We start from the raw sequence: 19,778 nt of genomic DNA, 5'->3' as shown, positions 1-19,778 counted from the left end.
GCACCCCTGCAACCTCCCTGTAAATAGAGGCACCAATGCCTTTTAAAGAGAAGGTTTTTTGTGGGGGCGGGGGTTGCTCTCTTCAAGATCAGGAATGTTAATGTTACAGAATGGAATATTCATTGTATTCTTAACCCAGGATTTGCAAGTGGTTTATTTTCCAAAAGAGGAAGAAAAAGTAAGTTTTACTAGAGGACTCTCACTATGACAAGTCACAAAACTGGGTATCAGCAGGGCACAAGAGAGGCTATGGCCTCCTGTTTTAGTTGGTGGGCCTGAAATTGAGTCGTTTTGTGCCACAAGCCTGTGTTTACTATGAACTGAACTGGATTGCGACACATTCTCTCATGCCTAGGTTAAATTATAGAATAAGATCATTTTTACGCCAATTAGTATAAACAAAACCCAAATTTATGCTAAGATGATCTCCATGGAGGTAGTTTTGTTTAACAAATAAACTAGACCTGTGGTGCAGCAGTCTGAAACCTGAACGGTAGTGTTGTATAAGGGTTCCTGGGTCTTCCTGAGTGTGATGAATGACACTATAGAAAGGCTACATAGGGCAAGATTTTAGGCAACAATTGATTCCTCATATTCCTCATGGCTGGCGCTATTTTATTGCCATCAGAAAACTGGCCAAGCTGGCATTTGATTTTGATATCCAGGTCATTTATTCGGATTAGAAATAACTAGGGTGCAATCAGTCACCCTTAAGGGGGTCCTTACAACAGCTCCCCCAGTCTGACATAATACCTCTCATAAATATACTGGCACCGGCTATAACATGGTGTATGGGGTCCATATCTTGAGACCGCATTATAACAGGGCACCAGTGTATTTGATGGGAAACACATCTGGCTGGGGATAAAGGATATGGGAATGTGTACAAATTTGTTTCCTAGATCAATCAGCATTTCCTCTCAGGCGAGGAAGATGTGCATGCATTGGGCACACTCATTACTGTCTTTTGTTGGTGCCTAACGCTCAGGCTTATACATATATACACTATTCAGCAGGCATTACTGGACAGCCAGCAGCAGCACTAGCAGGTTTGCCTGTTTCCTAACACAGGGGTGCTGCGGTCAACTGAAATGCCTTTACTGCTGCCTCAACAGAGCTCAGTTACTAAGCTGGAAGCCTTCCTGACTTGTATGGTTTAATACCACACTGGATAAATCTTATTTAAGTAAAAATGTTGGGGTCCAAGATGGACCCCCGTTATACCGAGTTCCACGTTATAGTGGGGTACCAATGTATTTTCAGTTTTCTAGTTTTTATACAGAATTCTTATCCAGTTACACTGGAGTCTTGTAGCTTTAAGTTGAATTAGAATGCCTTTTGTCTGGAATTTTATCTGTAGCACCCCCAGAGGATTGTCCCCTTCTGAATCTATTCTGCCTCAATCTTATTAAATGACTACTATACAGGTAAGGCTCCAGCCTATCCATTAGATTAGTTTCCACTATTTTATCTGTTATCAATGTCTGACTGATGTTTCTGTAGTTTTCCAAATAAGGCATGTTGAACCATTTTAAAAATAGGTAGTATACTGGTGTCTTCCAGTTCTGCAGAATCTTCTCATGATCACACCCTTCATAATAATATTTAGCTGTGCACAAACTTCAGCAAATAGTTTGAATACCAGCCATTTTGAGAAAGATCATTTGTGTGAGTTGGACATAACTGTATCCTTACAGATGCGATTTATGTATTTTAAAAAGTAATGGCATTTTACAATAATACTCACAGCAGGAATGATTGACAAAGCAAAGTTCAAACCTGATGTGTTGCGATAGGTTTGGTTGGCACAGTATGGGACGGTGATGCCAGAAAAATTTACAATTGTTGTATTGCTGTCTGCATTTCTAAAGTTTTCTATTCCCTACGTGCCTGCAAGTATCTCTGGAAGACAGCAAAATACAATTAATGGCCTCCTGTCCCCACACAAAAAGAGGATAAAACTAGTAGGAAGTGGAATTCCATACTAATAACCCAGGACATTTAGAGAATTTATCATGAAAGGAATCTAGAGATACTAATGCTATGTCATCGAGTTAATGAGACCTCAATGACCACCAATTTTTTTGTTTGAATAATTTCTAACTTCAGGAAGTACTTAAATTGTAAGCTGATAGAAGGAGTTTAGGTCAGGGCAAGGTCGCATTTCAAAAATATAGAACAACATTAATTCAGTTCATTCACCGTGAATATTCCTGAAAGATGTATGTAGTGAATGATAAAATATGAACCTTGGGCTGTCAGGCCAGGGTGGAATTGGGAACTGATCAGGTTTGTCCCTTATTTCAATGAATGGCTAGGAATAAAATCATTTTTTTTTAAAGGGGAAATTATCTTCCTCAAAAGTATTTGGGAAATCTTGTTTGGGAGGTAGAAGAGGGAGAAGATCCATGTGATATTTTCATTATGGAAGCATGGTAAGCAGATGATGCAACATGTCTGATGCAATTTACAAAATGGCTGGTCAAGCATATTGAATGCAAGAAACCACCAATTTAAGTTTGCATTGTAAAATGATTTGTTCCATTAGTCACCGGTGTTATACGATTTGGAATTAATATGCATGCTGACCTTTTAAGAGTCTCTTTTGGCAATCTCAAAATAAGCATATTAAGGCTAGAGGTCATCTTTATAAAAGGCACTTTATATCACTTCCTACGAAAGAAGAATGGTAAGCTACATCACAGATCACAGTATATCAAAGAGCGTTTGGATAAAAGAATCTAGGGAACAAAATCGGGCTCCGTAGCGCAACTGATGTTGGCACTACCGAAGCCCCAACTTGATAAAAAGTTGATTGGGATTCTTCCAGTCACTTCTGGCATAGCCCTTGTGGCGCAGCCGGACAAGGCATTAGAGCTGGCATGTCGTGCATGCACCAGTAGCATGCAGAGTGGTCCTTGACGGTGACAGGAGGCTGCCTGGCAGGCCTACCAATGCACCAAGCATCTCACCCCATCGAGTTCCTCGTCTGAGTCTCCTGGAGCAGAACTTGTCTGCGATCTTGTCCTTTGGTGAGCTGGCCACATGCTATCCTTTCTCCCTGCCCTGGCTGCAGCCCACTCATGCCCAATGGCTCACTACATGCAGATCTCACAACTACCCTCTAATATACACATGGTGCCGGTATCTGAGCTAGTGGCTGTGAGCGTCAGACCTTCATCAGAGGTCGGGTGTAGCTGTTACCCTTCCTCTTGAGGCTGCACTGGCTGGCCAGGTGGTGGTTCTTGGGTTTCGAGGAGCAAAAATGCAGAAGGCGGGTGTTTGGGTTAGGTGGAAAGCAAAGGTCCATGGTCACACCATCTGCAGCTTGCACTTCATGCCAGATAGCAGGATGAGAGTGAGGTAGGATTTGAGAAAGTTCATAAGTACATACCAACATCCCGAATATTCTCAACAACTCCGGATGCAACGGGCTCTGTCACAGCCATCCCCATGATGCAGAGCAAGAGATGCAGCTGTGCCCATCCCCCACCCATTCTGCTCTGCTCCCTTCTACTGTGTGCCACCTTATCCTGCAAGAAAAAATCAGTGATTGGGTAGCACTATCTTTGGATGATGTGCCTGCCATAGTCAAATAGCTGGAGGTACACGGATGTGAGACTTGCAACATTGATAGGTGGGTAAGGGTGAGGTGGAGTATCTGAATGTCAGACATGAGTCCTGATTGCTTGAGAATGCTTAACGTGAGTGATGGAACTGTAGTGTATTGATCAGCACGAGAGGTTGGTGGTGCAGTGGTAGGAGATGTCCTTTGAAAATGCATTCACTGACCTTGACCACACCTGTCAGATCATTGAACTTCTTCTGACACTGCTATCAGGTCCTCAGGGCCAAACTCTGAGAATTGACCTCCCTTAACTTCTGTTCCCATTGCCTTCTTAGGGTGTGTCTTGAGGGCCTCCTGGCCCCACCTCTCCTCCCTACCACCTCCTGTACTAATGCCTTCGGCCTGCATCAAAAAACCTGGGAGCCTTCTCTCGTCTGCTGCTCCAGTTTCTGTGCTTTTGCTTCTATTCAAGTCTTCCACAGACAGTCTGCAGCAGCTTCTGTTCAATGAATGCAGCTCCCCCTAATGAGGGGAAGGCATGCAGGCTAGATGAAACATATGTGGTAAGCGTGCAGCCAGTCAGCAGCGCGTTCTGTGCTCAGATGCACCCTGAAATCATTTAGATGAGGCGGCAGCACAAAGTTTACGTACTGCCTGCCTCAGTGGGACCAACCGTAGGGTACTTGTGCATTACGACACCTGTTCCTGAGAAGGGGCCTTGACCAATTTTTCCCCTTAAAGCGTTTATCTTGCCATGTCACGTCACTAAAGCCAAATATCCGGAAGGGAATTTGTTGCCTCTCAGTCCCTTTAATAAATAATCCTAAAGGTCTCAGGAATTAAATTAATTGTTTTACCTTCACCTCTGCTGTTTTCCTTTTTTACACACAGCAGTGTCTATACACTTGACCTTGAACTGGTCAATCAAGCAACTTTGCTGTTTGTTGCTACTGCATCACATTAGGATTCATTGGTCTCGGCTGGCAGCTGTTGATGACTACACTAAACTAATGCAGCAAAAAGCTCCTACTGGAACACCACTAACTTTTCACGGCTGTGGCTGAATCAGGAAGTGGTGGAATAAGATCCTGAAACGCGATTTGTATTTGGGCACATCTGTAACTTTTTGAACAAATGAGGAAACACTAAAATCTATTATAAGTACAATACTGTAAAATTCTTCTCAGTTGCCTCCCCTTCATTTGAAAGGTCAAATACAGGCAATACCTTCAGAGTTATAGTTTCTGAATTGTTCCCAGGGTTAAATAAATACATTATCCAAATTAATGTTTAAAGCCTCTCGGCCTTCCTTCAGATATATGACTATTCATGACTCCATCTGCTGTGCTGTTCCACTAAAAATAGAATTATTTGGCCTTCGCTCTACCATTATTTTGTCCCTGAGGCGTGTTGAGAAATGCTTCAGTACTGCTTTGGACCAGCAACTGACATTACCACAAAAGGTCATTATCCAAAGTATACTTTGTTTACAGTTAAGAAGAAGACTCTTTAACCGGCATCTGTGCATTCCTCTTTCATTCTTTCTTCCCCCCTATATGTTTCTCTCTCCTTTCAAATACTGTACATCAAATTCCGATCTGATGGTGGAACTGTTGGTGCTTGTATTGCAGCTGCATGCATTGTTAGGACTTGCCAAGGCTCATTAAAGCTCTAAGCGATAAGCAGTGAAGGACAAATTACACTACTGTATCTGGAAAAAAAAGTTACATGTCACATTTTTCATAAAGTATTTGCTTTTGTTTGGTAACAATTCTGGCCGTTTACAGTTTTAATGCTTAAACATTATCTGCCGTTATCGGCCTTGTTGAAAATAGGCAGTGTTCAGCTTTTTACTCCCACATTAACAGTTGACTACCCAAGGGCTAAATGTGAGGTTAAAGCTTTTAATTAACAATGGTAGGCAAGACAGCCAGTGAATGCACTCATCCTCTCTCTCTTTGTAATATTGTGGCAAAAATCGTAGAGTCAAATCTCATTAACAAGCATGACAATAGGACCTGTGGACTCTACTGCTTATCAGGACAACCTGCTATGTAACAGCCTCTCTTAGGAATATGGTAACTCTGAACATAAATACTGCACAAAAGCTGCTTTTATATTGGTGTTGTTTATAATTCAGATTTTAGAAGACCAGTATCTGTGAGCTGGCTCCCATTGTTTATATCTGGGTCAATTACCCCCATGGCCAAATTGCAGACCCAGTTTTTTTAAGGTCTGTGAGTCCAGCACTGGGATAGGAGGGCAGGATTTAGCTATGAAAATGTTGGCTGCTGGTTCAAGGATGCTGTTCTCTTGGAATCCCAATTAAAATGGTGGCAATATAAAAGAAACCAAAGAGTTGAGTGGGTTAAAAAACACACACAACACGTGGACACTCCCAATGACTTGGTGGGTTGTGGTGCTGAGCTGCTGAAGTCCGGAGGTCCCAGGTACAAATAGGTCTTTGCTGCTACTGATCTTAGCAAATCTGACAAATTTACTTTCAGGTTTTCACTTCCTGCACAAGACCTGTATGCTGGAACCAGATGGCCTTAGCACCCCACTGAACCCTAACATCATGTGTGAGAGTTTGTATGCGAGTGTGTGTTTGAGAATGTGTATGTGTGAGCGTGAGAGAGTTTGTGTGTCAGAGAGAGAGAGTGTGAGAGTGTGTGTGAATGAGTGTGTGTGTGTGTTAGAGTGTATGGACTGAATTTTATTCTCCCGCCACCAAGAGCGGCGGTGGATGAAGGCCGCGCACCGCCATGACGCCACGATCTAGCATGCGGTGGCTCATTTCTATATGCAGGGTGGTCCAGTCACATGTCAGGGGCGGACTCTGCGGCACTGGCAACAGCGTCAGCTGCCTCTGTGCAGGCGCTGGCTCCATTTTTAAAGGGCTAAGAGACCTGCACAGAGATTGCAAAGTTGAACCCCAAACCTCCCCCCCACTACACTATACATAAATGTGTGACCTAAGTCCCCCCCTCCCAATGCACAGAAAATAAATGGCAGCCCCCGTTTCCCCCACCCCCAAAACACTTACATTGAATAGTTGACCTCTTCCCCCTCCAAATGTACAAAGTGCAGAGGTCACCCCTTCACCCCCTCACACTAGTAATGCCGAGTTGACCCCCCCCCCCCACCCGACTACACTAAAAATCCAAAGTTCCCGCCTTTCCCACCTCAGCACCAGCTTTCCCTGGACAGTAAAGTGGAGGTTGTAAGTGCCAACTGCTGCACAGAGAATCGCAGACAGCTGGTAAGATCACAGCGAATGGTATGCTGATTTATTCATGACCTTTATTTCAATATTTAAAATTGGGTCCTGTCGCCAAGCAGATCTTTAATCAGTACAGTGGGGGGGGAGGTATAACTTTAAAAATTTTAATTAGCCATACAGGCAGCTGACACTATTGCTGCCATTGGAGAGCCCACCCCCTCCATTGATTGAGCGGTGGGGGGGGGGGGGGGGCGACCAACCAGCATATTATTGTGGGCCTCCGCGAGGAAGATGGCAGCAGAATGGAGGCATGTGGCCTGCATATGCGGGCTGCCATCTTTTTTGCCTGCCACTGGGATAAAATCCAGCCCTGTGAGTGTGAGCATGAGTATGTGAGTGTGAGAATGTGCATGAATGAGTGTGAGAATGAGTGTGCGAAAGTGTGAGTGTGAGAATGTGAGTGAGTATGTGCGAGTGTGTATATGCATGTGTGTGTGAGAATGTGTGGTTCTGAGTGTGTGAGAGAGTGTGTATGAGTGTGTGTGTGTCTGCGTGTGTGTGAGGGAGTATAAGTGTGTGTGTGAGGGAGAGTAAGTGTGTGAGTGTTTATGTGTGGCTTTTGGGTGAAGACAAAAACCAGCTCAGCTGTGGCACCTCCCACAAACAAAGAGCCTACCAACACTCATTGCTTGGGCTCACTCCTGAAGAATGGTCATTTGGGTTAGGTACTGAAGGAGAACCCATGCCCATGGAAAATCCCACAATATAATCACAGCTATATATGAGGGAGGTCGAAGGCTATGAGGGTATGGGAACAGGGGAAATGTTCTACTTTAATATTGCCATTGCCTGTTTTCTATCCAGCTGGGTGACAAATCATGGGCAGCATGCCCACAAGTTCCTGCTAATGTGCAGCCTGTGGGTAAGGCATCCCGCTGACAATGAAAACTCAGAAAAATCATCCCCTAATAAATGCTAGGCACACACACACATAAAAATAAGAAAGCAAAGAATAGCTTGCTTTATCTGGTGTTTTTCCCATCCTCAGGACAGTTCATAGTGCTTCACAGCCAATCATGTACTTTTCAATTGTAGTCACAGTAATTTTGTAAGCAAACATGGCAGCCGATTTGCACACAAAAAGGTCCGACAAAAGGATTAATGGTGAAATAGTCCGTTTAAGTGAGGTCAATTGAGGGATAAATGTTATCCAGGATACTGGGAGAACACACACCTGAGCAGGAAGACAGGGTCTTGGTTTAACATGTCATTTGAAAGACACACCTCTGACAATGCAGCATTCCCTTAGTACTGCACATGGATACAAACACATCCATAGCTACAGACTAATACACGGCTGTGCGCATACAAAAATACTTTCATATTACGGTAAAGATCATCAGCTCCCAATGCGATGGTTTTGTGCAGCCTATGACACGACCCAGTGTAAACTGGCCACCTTATTTGTTCTGTCAGGATTCACCTCTGTGCATTCAATTAGCCTGTAGGAGACCAGCAGCAGACTTCAAATGTAAGGAGCTGGACTGCACTGAGCCACAATGCAAAACCCAATAAGGCTGAATGAGGAGACATTATCGTGTTCTACAACATAATATCCAGAAGACCTATTTTCCACATTAATATTCATTCAGGACTTAAAGTGTTAAGTTTGCTTGACTGTGAAAAGAAAAAAAAACTCAAGTGCTCAGACTGGCATTCAGCATAATGTTTTGGCTCCTATCCCAGAATTCTTTGTTGTGGCACATACCTGGAGCTGTAATGGGCTGAGTCCAGACGCAGCTGCAGCTGCCATTGTCGACGGAATGAGCTGCACAGGGTAGCTATCACCTGTCGATGAAGAACAATGCACACAGGTTCAGACAATGAGCGAAGAATAGGACCGAACATGTGCCAACAGAACCTCTGCCGCTGCCTTTGCACCACGGCGCTGCACTGAGCTCGAACATCTGCCCAAACAAAAGCCTCAGCTGGGCAGAAACATGCAGTGCAGACTTGGAACTTTTGTTCACAGATGGCTCATAGGCAAACTGGCGGAAAAAAGAGAACAAATTGGAAGGGTCTGTTCTTTTCATTTTCAGGGTAAAAAAAAGATTTACACCTGCACAAAAATTAGTTACATCAAAAGCCTCTAGACAGTGTGTTTTAATTCTTACAACAAAGTCTCAGTTACTGAAGCAAGTCTTATAAACAGCTCTAAATTGTATTGATCAGCCTCAAGCTGAACCATTAACCACCTAAGTGTTGATAGCCAGTATTCTGGCACGTCAGAATAAATAGCTGTCGATCAAACTTTTAAATTAATAAACACTAGTCATTTTTTAAAAATAAGATATATTGTATATACAGCGGGATGCTTTAGTCGTCATTTTCCACGTCAAAAAGGAATAATAGGACCACAAACCAACACAATGCCATTTAATTGAAGGCAAAATGAAATAATGTAAATTTGTTGCGCTACTAGCACAATTGTTTCTGTCGCTCTGCAGAGCTTCTGTTTGTCTGTCTCTTTCGAGCAAGCTCTTCAAGTTGGAGAGCAGACTTATGCATGGGCACAACACAAATGAAATTTCTGGGTGCCTTACAGTATGGCACACTGCGTACTCAAGTCAAGAATACTCTTTTAGTCATGTGATCCATTGGTTCCTGCTGCTGTACTTCCTTGTGAGCATCTCAAAACAAACTGCAACAAACTTTCAATGAAGATAGAATTAAATTAACGATTCTGTGGGGAAGAGAACATGCCTTCAAACCATCTTTCCAAACTATTGTCTAATTAAGTTGCAGAAACAAGAAGATAAAAATTACAAGTGGAAGCTTGAAGTGACAGTAATAGGAAGTCACAATGGTAGGGATTGACAACTGAAAGGCAACATCAAAACAAATCAACAATGAACACAAGCAACCACTAATCCAAAATCAAACATCATGGGGGAAAAAGTGACAAAGGGCCAAAACTGACAATAAAAGGAAGGCCATTAAGTTGATTCCAAGATAATACCAACACCCGACTCACTTGCTTATAACCTTTGGCAATTCTTGCCCCACCCCTGGCTCACTTGCTTATAACCTTTGGCAATTCTTGCCCCACCCCCGGCTCACTTGCTTATAACCTTTGACAATTCTTGCCCCACCCCCGGCTCACTTGCTTATAACCTTTGACAATTCTTGCCCCACCCCCGGCTCACTTGCTTATAACCTTTGGCAATTCTTGCCCCACCCCCGGCTCACTTGCTTTAACCTTTGACAATTCTTGCCCCACCCCCGGCTCACTTGCTTATAACCTTTGGCAATTCTTGCCCCACCCCCGGCTCACTTGCTTATAACCTTTGACAATTCTTGCCCCACCCCCGGCTCACTTGCTTATAACCTTTGACAATTCTTGCCCCACCCCCGGCTCACTTGCTTATAACCTTTGACAATTCTTGCCCCACCCCCGGCTCACTTGCTGATAACCTTTGGCAATTCTTGCCCCACCCCCGGCTCACTTGCTTATAACCTTTGACAATTCTTGACCCACCCCCGGCTCACTTGCTTATAACCTTTGACAATTCTTGCCCCACCTCCGGCTCACTTGCTTATAACCTTTGACAATTCTTGCCCCACCTCCGGCTCACTTGCTTATAACCTTTGACAATTCTTGCCCCACCCCCGGCTCACTTGCTTATAACCTTTGACAATGTGCCACTGAACATCAACGCAAGCTCGAGGAACAGCATCTCATTTTCCGATCAGGCACACTACAGCCTGCCGGATTGAACATTGAGTTCAATAATTTCAGAGCATGACGGGCCCCCCATTTTACTTTTATTTTTAGTTATTTTTTCTTTTTTCTTTTTTATATTTTTTACAATTTTTTTTCTCCTGTTTATTTCATTTCATTGTAGTTTGTTCAGTTTGCTTACCCACCGTTTTTTTTCATGTTTGTACTTGCTGCTGCTCAATCTTCAGTTCGTTAACACCCTATCTGTACTAATGCTTTGTCTTTCAACACACCATTAACATATTGTTTGCCTTTACTCCATGACCTCTTGGTCAGCTATGTGGCCTTGTCCAATCTACACCTTCTCCTTTGTTATCGCTTTCCCCACCCCCGGCTCACTTGCTTATAACCTTTGACATTTTTAATATTCGCTAGTTCCAAAGAAGGGTCACTGACCCGAAACGTTAACTCCGCTTCTCTTTCCACAGATGCTGCCAGACCTGCTGAGTGGTTCCAGCATTTCTTGTTTTTAATACCAACACAGACTGACTGACAACCTAATAATCCATTTAAACATGGTGCTATGTTGGAAGTAACCATCCAACTTTGATGATTGGTTGAACTTCACAAACACTTCAAAGATGCGAGCTGCATGGTGCATGATTACTCTGGAGAAACATCATCAAAGTGTTGGATTCTCAGAAAGACCAAGTTGAAATCTCAGTCTCAAACTGACATTCAAGGGATGAGCTTGCCAGTTTTAGCTGAATCATTTGGGAAAGATAAAACTGACCAAGAACTGATTACTTCACTCAGGTGTCTCATGATGTTTGTACTATTGACAATGCTAATAGAGATGTCCTGAGGGCTGGACCATCCTCTCTGCTAAATTGAAAAGGTAACGGTAACTGGGGTATGGGGCAGGGGATGCCCAAGAGCAGTTACTGTGCATGTTCCCAGTTTAAATTATTCCATTATGAAAGAAGCACACTCACAAATAGGTGACAGCTAACCTGCAAGAAATAAAATGTGATTAAACCCTATCTCTGATTAAGCCTTTCCCTCATATCTCCTTACGTAGCTCGGTGTCAAATTATTACATTCAAGGTACTATATAAATAAAAGTTGTTGTTGTAAAACTGTTAGAAATTACGAAATTGATCTGTTTAAATGCAAACAGCAAGCTGCCATTTGTTTTAAAACAATGGATTATGGAAGAATACTGCAGCGTAAAAAAGGAAGTCTCCATAATATTAGCAGTCCAATAACAAAGCATCACTTCGCGTTTCTCACTTCCAGTGGTGCATTCCATCAAATGTTTATTTTGAGAAAGGATCTATACTTTCTCTGGGATGGGGGTAGGGGAAGGTCTTACCAGATAGAGCACCATTGACATCAGAAGGGAAGCTTGGGGAAAAGTGATAGCCATAATGGAGCACCAATTAAAAAGGACAATTCTTAATCATATTTTTTTGTTAAAACTTATCATTCAGAAGAATATTTCAATCCAAAAAGACTCACTGAACAAATAGTTATCCATATTCTATATTTTATATAAATTTTTGCCAAGTTGTATTACCACATATAATTGCTACTTTTTGTTGATAAGTGGACATGCAATGAGATGGAATATGAAGGTCTGTAACTGCAAAAATGGAAACAAATATTTTAAAGAGCAGGACCAAAGGGAAAAGGAAAATCATCTGCAACACACATGCATTTTCAATTGAGCTTTGCATCTCTGTGACCCAATGAATCAAATACACAAAGAAAAATCTGTACTTCATCAATCCATGCACCACAGTGAGAACATACATGCTTCATAAAGATCTCTCTCCTGGCTGCCCTCAAAGCTCTGCTACGCTGCATTTCCTAATACTACCTCGCCTTGGTGTCCTGTGGTCTAGCACTTAAGATGATTAGTTTTTCTGTAAGGACAATTTAAATGATAAAACCACATTATAAAATGATCAGCCAGGATTGTTTGTTTGAATTTTTTTTATTACAAATATTATTTTAAATCAGCAGAATGGACCAGTGTGATACGATGTGACAGCGAAGACAGAATTTTGTGGTAAGGCCCAAGGTACTGCCACCAGGACCGGAATGGGAGCCACTACCACTTGGGTGAGGGGTGGGCTGGGGATCAGTATTCTGTGCCAGTCGGCCAATTAACAGCCAGGAGGCGGAGGAGGTGTCCAGTAGGAAGGCAATGGTAGCGTGAGGTCATGTCGCTGGATGTGCTGGCACCATATTTAAAGGGCTGCCAGTACTCAGTGAAATCAATCCAACCCATAAGAAGCCATAGTGAAGACCTAAGAAAGAAGGCCCGTCAAGGAATGGCACTGGTCTGTCAGAGTGGACTCTTGCACGGCCACTTCTGAGTGGCTACATGCAAGAGGCATTCCTGTGGGACCATCATGGACAGTCAGGCAGCCACCAGCATAGGCATTGTACGTGTCTTTGTCCGGTGACTATCAATGGTCATCTGTGTGTTTACAGGAAAAGAATGCCTACAATGCCCAGGGAAGGGCAAAGACTGGCAGTGGCATCCCTTACCTCACAATCCTGACCCCCATGGAGGAGGAGGCACTAGAACCTGGAGGACAGCATGGGGCCATTCCATCACAGATGATCAGACAGGAGTAGAGAAAAGAGAGAGTTAGTGCCTGCATGGATGGGCACAAGAGAGCCTCTGGCAAGCACAAGGTATAGTCTTCATGCGTCCATTACAGGTCAGATGGGGCTGCATGCTAGGTGTAGTCTGAAGGGTATGATGGAATGCACATTACCCTGGAATTATTCTTTTCTCACTCGGGTTAAAGGCAAGAGCAGACAGCTCCAGAGACCTGGAGACAGCTAAACCACCTCTGAGAAGGAGGAGGAATCCTCAGAGGATGCACCATCGAATGGTTCCCCTGCACCCTCCACCAGCGCAGTCAGTGGGTATCCACTCAGGAGTAGATCTGGGATGACTATCTGGTGAGCAGAGAACAGATGTGCCCGAGCAGCTGATGTAGGCTGCGACAGCCAAGGCCACTGACACTTGGAGGACTGTGGGAGCGCGCGACAATGCCGTGCCTCATGCTGAAGATGTCAGCAAGGCGGCAGATGCTAGAACTACAATGTGCAGTGAGGGAACATTGGTAGAGATTCCAGAAGCTATGCGCATGCTGGCACGGACGATGGAGGAGTCTATCCAGGCCATGAGCGCCGCATGTCTCTGGCAAGTGCACTCTTGGCTTCCTCCATTGAGAGATTGGCGACCCTCATGGAGAACCAAATCCAGCAAACCACTCAGTGGGAATTCAGAAGTACCCTGACTCCGTCAATGGGTGTGTTAAGTGGGACCACACCATGTGAGGTCGATGCATTCCCCATGCCACAGTGTAATGTCTTACTGGGTGCAGGTAAATGACAAAGTCAATGAAGGAGTCACAGGGCTGCAGAATGCTGAAGCTTTACTGAATTGCATGGATCTGTACTAGGGATCATGTGAACCATATATTAACCTGTCCCGAGCCTCCCTGACATGTATCTCCTGGCGCCTTGCCTGGGGTCCCTGGGATTCTCCAGCATCCTTCACCTGGTCAGCATCTTCCTCCACTTCCTCATTGTTGGAGATGGCATCGCACTCCTCAATATCCTTATTGTTCCGAGCACCAGCATACCACCACAAATCCATGAGACCCTTGCTGGGGCATAATGAAGGGCTCCAACACATCTATCGAGGCATCTGAACCACATCTTCAGAAGCCCCATGGCCTGCTTGATGGTCGTGCGAGTTGTCACCTGCCAGGTGTTGTACCTCTCCTCTGCAGCAGTGCTAGGGTTCTTTACAGGCATCAAAACCCACTTCGTCAGTGGGTAGCCCTTATCACCCAAATATCCATTTTTGAAGGCATACGGGGGTGGGGGAGGGGGTGGTGGAGGTGGTCTGAAAAGGTCTAACTCCTGGGACTGTCTTTATATGTAGGTGTCATGGCTGCTTCCCAGGCACTGTGCACATATCTGCAGGATGTGCTCGCTGTGGTCACAGACCATTGTATGTTGAGCAAGTGGAAGCCCTTCCTGTTGATGAAGGTAGCTGCCTGGTCTGTGGGGGCCTTGATGGCCACATGTGTGCAGTTGATGACATCTTGCACCTGGGAGAATCCAGTGATGGCCCTGAACCCAATGGCCCTCTCAGCCTGACTGTTCGGATCAGTGCAAAAGCACATGTACTGGCCGACCCTCTTGAATATGGCGTTGGTGACCATATTTATGCACTGATGAGCCGCAGTCTTCAGTGGATCCCTGGAATGATCCTGAGGCATAGGAATTGAGCACTACGGGCACTGGGTGGCCGTCAGTTCCCATGGAGCTCAGCTCATCCTCCATCATGGCACACAGCTCTGTAATGGCCTCCCTGGAGAGGTGTAGACTTCAGCGACACTGTGGCTCTGACATTTGAAGGTAGCTGAGCCCCGGTCAGTAGATGCTCTGTGGCGGGTAACCTCCTTTTCTCACAGGAGGCTGGTTGCATTCCTTCTGCTCTGTTCCGCCCCTTTCCCCCACCCCGCACCCCCTTCCCCCCCAATCGAGGCTGGCACTCCTGTTGTCCCTCTGCTTGCTGCTACCCCACTGCCTGTGCCTGCAGCTCTCTCTCTCTGAAGCTCCTCCTCACTAGAGGGCCTGAACTCTGAGTGAATGAGACCCATGGCAAGTGGATGCACAGTCTCCAGGGCCTCTTACACCCCCCTCCCCCACCCCACCCAGCTTTACTCACACAACTGCCAGTCCGAGATGGCACTCTGTGTGTGTAGCCCCACAGTTCTGGCAACTTTCCACCTTCTCCCGACTGACCATGCCAATGCCCGTACTGTTCCACCCTCCCTGCCAAGTCGCAGTAGGATCCATGATGGCTGCCGTTTGGAGCCAGAACTGACCTCCCGCTAACTCACCGCCTCCTCATACCTGGCGAGGCTCTGAAGCCCTGAGGTTTCTGGGCACTCCTGGAAGAATCTGAAAACCCCAGTAAAATTGAAGTTAATTGCCTGTTTAACAGGATTAATTCCCTGCAAGCTACATGTGAGCGCGAGGTCCTCCAGCCATGCCGGCCGACCTTGGGAATATCCAGTTTCAACATGCTGATGCCAGCTTCCATCCCAATGCCTTCTGTTCAAATATCTTGACCCTCCCACCTCCTAGCCCAAACCTCAGTGGGTCAGGAGAATTCACCCTGGAGCGTGTGGTTTTATTTTTGGGGGTGAGGGGGTTTGTATGTAGGTAAGAAAAGGAAGAATGCACCAGACACTCTTTTACATGTAGAGAAATATTTTTTCATGTGAAACTCATTGAAATCATAATCTGAAAATCCCCTGCAGCATGTTACAGCTGTTATGCCGCTGCACTTAGAAAGAACTGAATTCCTGCAGTTGTTGGCCTTGCCTATCATGGCGCACTCTTGCATACCACACCTTTTGTGTTTAGGAACTCACCTGAATCTGGACTGTTTCCCTCAGCTGCTCAGATGTGTTATTTTATTTCTATTTAAAAAGGTGCAATATAAAACAAATTGTAACTGCAATTTACCTGGAGCAGATCCAATTTAAAAGACATTGTGGTTTGCATTCAAGCAATTTTGCACCAGATCATAGCATACCTTGCACTGTCAGGGGAGGGGGAGTAAAAGGAACTTCCAGTGTGTGCACTTCATATACTCCAAGCAGCCAATGTACAGTGGCATCCATGTTTCTCACATGATCATGTTGGATCATGAAAATCTTTCAATTTTCAAGTACAGAAGAAAGCTTTAAAGAAAGTTTTTTTGCCTCTTTTATTGCTTCTTATTTTCTTTCCTCTTCTCTTAAAGATGCTGAAGTATGGTTCCAAGAATTCTTGATGTCTGTCGGAACCTCACCTAAATGCTCAATATTCATTCTACAAGCTTAGACAATGACTGCAGGTAATCTATTATGCTGTGGAGGGCATTATGGCCACACCAGATACTATACTCATCCAACATCCTTTCACACATCCTTTTAAGTATGGGGTCACTGAATCACAATCAAGATTGGGAATCCTGGCTGAGTTTTCAGTTAGTTCAGGAGAACTGAGGCTAATTGTGGCACTCCTACTGCTGTTTTAGGAATATAGGAATAAGATTAGAGCATTCAATCAATCTATCCTGCTCCATTGTTTTTATTAGCTTTATCTGATATCAGTTGTTTCAGCATAGACTGAGGACTGGTCTGCACGGCTCAGCTTCTGTAATGGTCAGTGCATTTATCAACCTGACCATTGGCAAAACATGTTGCCTTTTCTGTTTCAATAATTACTTTTAAAGATTGTTATTTTGCTTTTAACTCCCCTTCCCCTCTATCACTCCTTGGCATGGTGTCAATGTACATGCTGTAGCAATCTTTTTCAAATTTGTTCTTTGGGTTAAGAATGCTTGCGTGAGGAACAATTTTTATTTAATTTGTTTGAAAAACAGAAGCGTGTTCTAACAAGCTTCCATACTTCTGCTCCCTCACTGTGGAACACCATTGCCAGCATTTTCAAGACGCACAATAGAGCGTTACACAGATTTAAGTGTCTTATCACTCGCTCCTGCTCCATTGCCTATTTTTAAGATAGACGATCAGTATTTTGTATATATACACATCTATCTATCTATTTATCTATATATATATATATATACATATAGATGATTGGATACATGTCTGTAAAAGTCTCACAACAGTGGCTAGATTCTTAGAACCTTATTAGTTTAGTTTAGTTTAGAGATACAGCACTGAAACAGGCCCTTCGGCCCACCAAGTCTGTGCCGACCATTAACCACCCATTTATACTAATCCTACACTAATCCCATATTCCTGTCACATCCCCACCTGTCCCTATATATTTCCCTACCACCTACCTATACTAGGGGCAATTTATAATGGCCAATTAACCTATCAACCTGCAAGTCTTTGGCATGTGGGAGGAAACCGGAGCACCCGGAGGAAACCCACGCAGACACAGGGAGAACTTGCAAACTCCACACAGGCAGTACCCAGAATCGAACCCGGGTCCCTGGAGCTGTGAGGCTGCGGTGCTAACCACTGCGCCACTGTACCTCAGGGGTCCTTGGTATAAAATCTGGAAATGTACAGCAGGCTAATCAAGTTAATGTTTTGAGGTGGGACCCTTGATTAGAATACAATAAATGATTTAAAACATTAATTCATCTATCTCTAGATGCTATTTGGCATACTATGCATTTCCAGTATTTTCTATTTTAGTACAGATTTCCAGCATTTGCATTTCAACTTTTATCTCAGGATTTAGTAGCTTGAGATCCACTTCCACAGCATCAACCTACTAACTTTTCCCAGCCACTGCAGCAGTGCAATTCAGTGTCTGCAATAAGGCAGATTATTGATGATTTTACCACATCCTCAGCACACCATGAACAATGAGACCCATTTGCTTCAGTCAGTGACTTATCGGGAGCAATTTTAACCTAACTCGCCTGGTGCAAAACAGGTAGATTTGGGTCAGCCATTTGCTTTACAACCCACAGCCCTCCCCAATTTTACACTCCATTAAAGTCAATGGAGTGCAAAACTGGGCAGAATATTAAAGGGTTTCCCGCTGATAGGCTGTTAGCGCATTGGATTGGTTTCCATGTGTTGATGATTGTCATTCAGTAAATATTGTATTATTTGTATGCTGGGATATGCCATTTTGTGTTAAAGCTTCAAATTCTCTACATTAAACTCAACAGAAATATGTATAATGCAGCTGTTGTCCTGCTGAAAAGTGACTTCAGCGGCAAATAAATATTCCTTTAGTTTCATTCTCCTTGAATACCTTTTCTCCACAGACCAACAGTGTAGCACAGCTCCTGTCTAGCTTCATTCCTGCCTGTCACATCATCGACATTACATTGCCTCAAATGCTTTCTTCTCTCATGCCCATGCAGTCACCTGGTGTGTATCCTTGGTTCGCCCTCCTTCATTATTTACACATGTTACTTCCTCATTAACATTATCCAGAAGTGTCATGCAGGCCCCCACCTGCCAAGAATGAGGCACAGATTATTTTGCCACATGAACATTAAAACTTAAACTTGGTGCTGGGAAGAAAAGAGGGCCTATCATAAGGAATTGCCAGGCCCCTAGCCGGAAAGACCTTTTTTACATGCCAGCAGACAGTGTCGCAACAAAGGACCCAGTCCTTGCTTCCCCAATGCACAGAAGAAGTGGTCAGGCCAGGTTAGTCACATGACTAACTGGCTGTTTGAATTTGAACTTGCCACAGAGTGAAAGAAACTCAGAAAGCTTTTTTTCTCCTGGACTGAGAACACATCTCTCCTGTCTGCCCCCATCTCTTTCTCACAGAACTGAAGACCCATTGAAGACACATGAACCTCAAGAGAGCAAAGTCTCCTGCAGTGAACAAGGTTTAGGAAGAATACTGGGCCCCAAAGAAAATCAAGACTACCTACAATCAAGGACTACAGCAAGCTCGAAGCACAGTAAAAACCCTTCATCAGAGATTGCCTCAGACTTTTAACTTTATTTTTCTTCTGCTCTTTTCTGTCTCCATTTGTATGTGCGTATCATGTATGCATGCTGTTGTGGAGTGCGGCATGTATCCCTAGGTGTTAACCAAATTAGAGTTTAAGTTTAAGGTTTAACAAATTTCACTTTTCTTCTTTAAACCTGAGAAAACCTGGTTGTGTTCATTTCTTTGCCTTATAATTGGAAAGTGGTGAACAAGGATTCACCAAGGGAGCTCAAAACAGGTAACAAGAAGCATAGATTCAGCTTCCCCATGGACACAACGAGCATTCAGCTTTACCCTCTACCTCCCCAATTGCCTCGGTTTCACTTGCCTATCCAACATTAAGAGCTGGATGAGTTAGAATTTCCTCCAGCTTAATAACAGCAAAACTGAAGCCATCCTTCTCAATCTCATCAATCTCTCTGGCCTAAATTCCATTAACCTGCTGGCCAACCGTCACCTCAGCCCAGAGGTGTGGAACGTTGACGTACTGCTTAATTCCAACTCAGTATCTTCCCTAAATCCAATCAGTATTAAGACTACTTTATTCACCAAAACTCAGCCGCCCCAGCCCTACCTATCCCCCTCTGCCACTGAAGTCTTAATCCATGCTTTTCGTACTTTGAAGCTTTACTTCTTCTACCTGCTTTGCTGATCTTCCAATCTATAGCTTCCATAAACTATAAGTCACTCAGGACTTTGCAACTTAGGTCTTCGCCCATAGGCTATGG

General features: G+C 44.1%; 1 protein-coding gene across 17 annotated transcripts in view; it reads right to left on the bottom strand.

The window, feature by feature from the left end:
- sox6 (SRY-box transcription factor 6) overlaps window positions 1-19,778 on the bottom strand; it is a 720,990-nt gene that overhangs the window by 118,886 nt on the left and 582,326 nt on the right. For all 17 annotated transcript variants that reach the window (XM_068046281.1, XM_068046293.1, XM_068046282.1 and 14 more), the window contains one exon: window positions 8,560-8,639. In XM_068046281.1, coding sequence (XP_067902382.1) covers window positions 8,560-8,639 — 80 coding nt within the window. The remainder of the gene's footprint in view (window positions 1-8,559; window positions 8,640-19,778) is intronic.

This window comes from Heterodontus francisci, chromosome 14 (genome assembly GCF_036365525.1).
Source record: "Heterodontus francisci isolate sHetFra1 chromosome 14, sHetFra1.hap1, whole genome shotgun sequence".
Classification (NCBI taxonomy): Eukaryota; Metazoa; Chordata; class Chondrichthyes; order Heterodontiformes; family Heterodontidae; genus Heterodontus; species Heterodontus francisci.
This window is presented reverse-complemented; position numbering and strand designations above follow the sequence as displayed.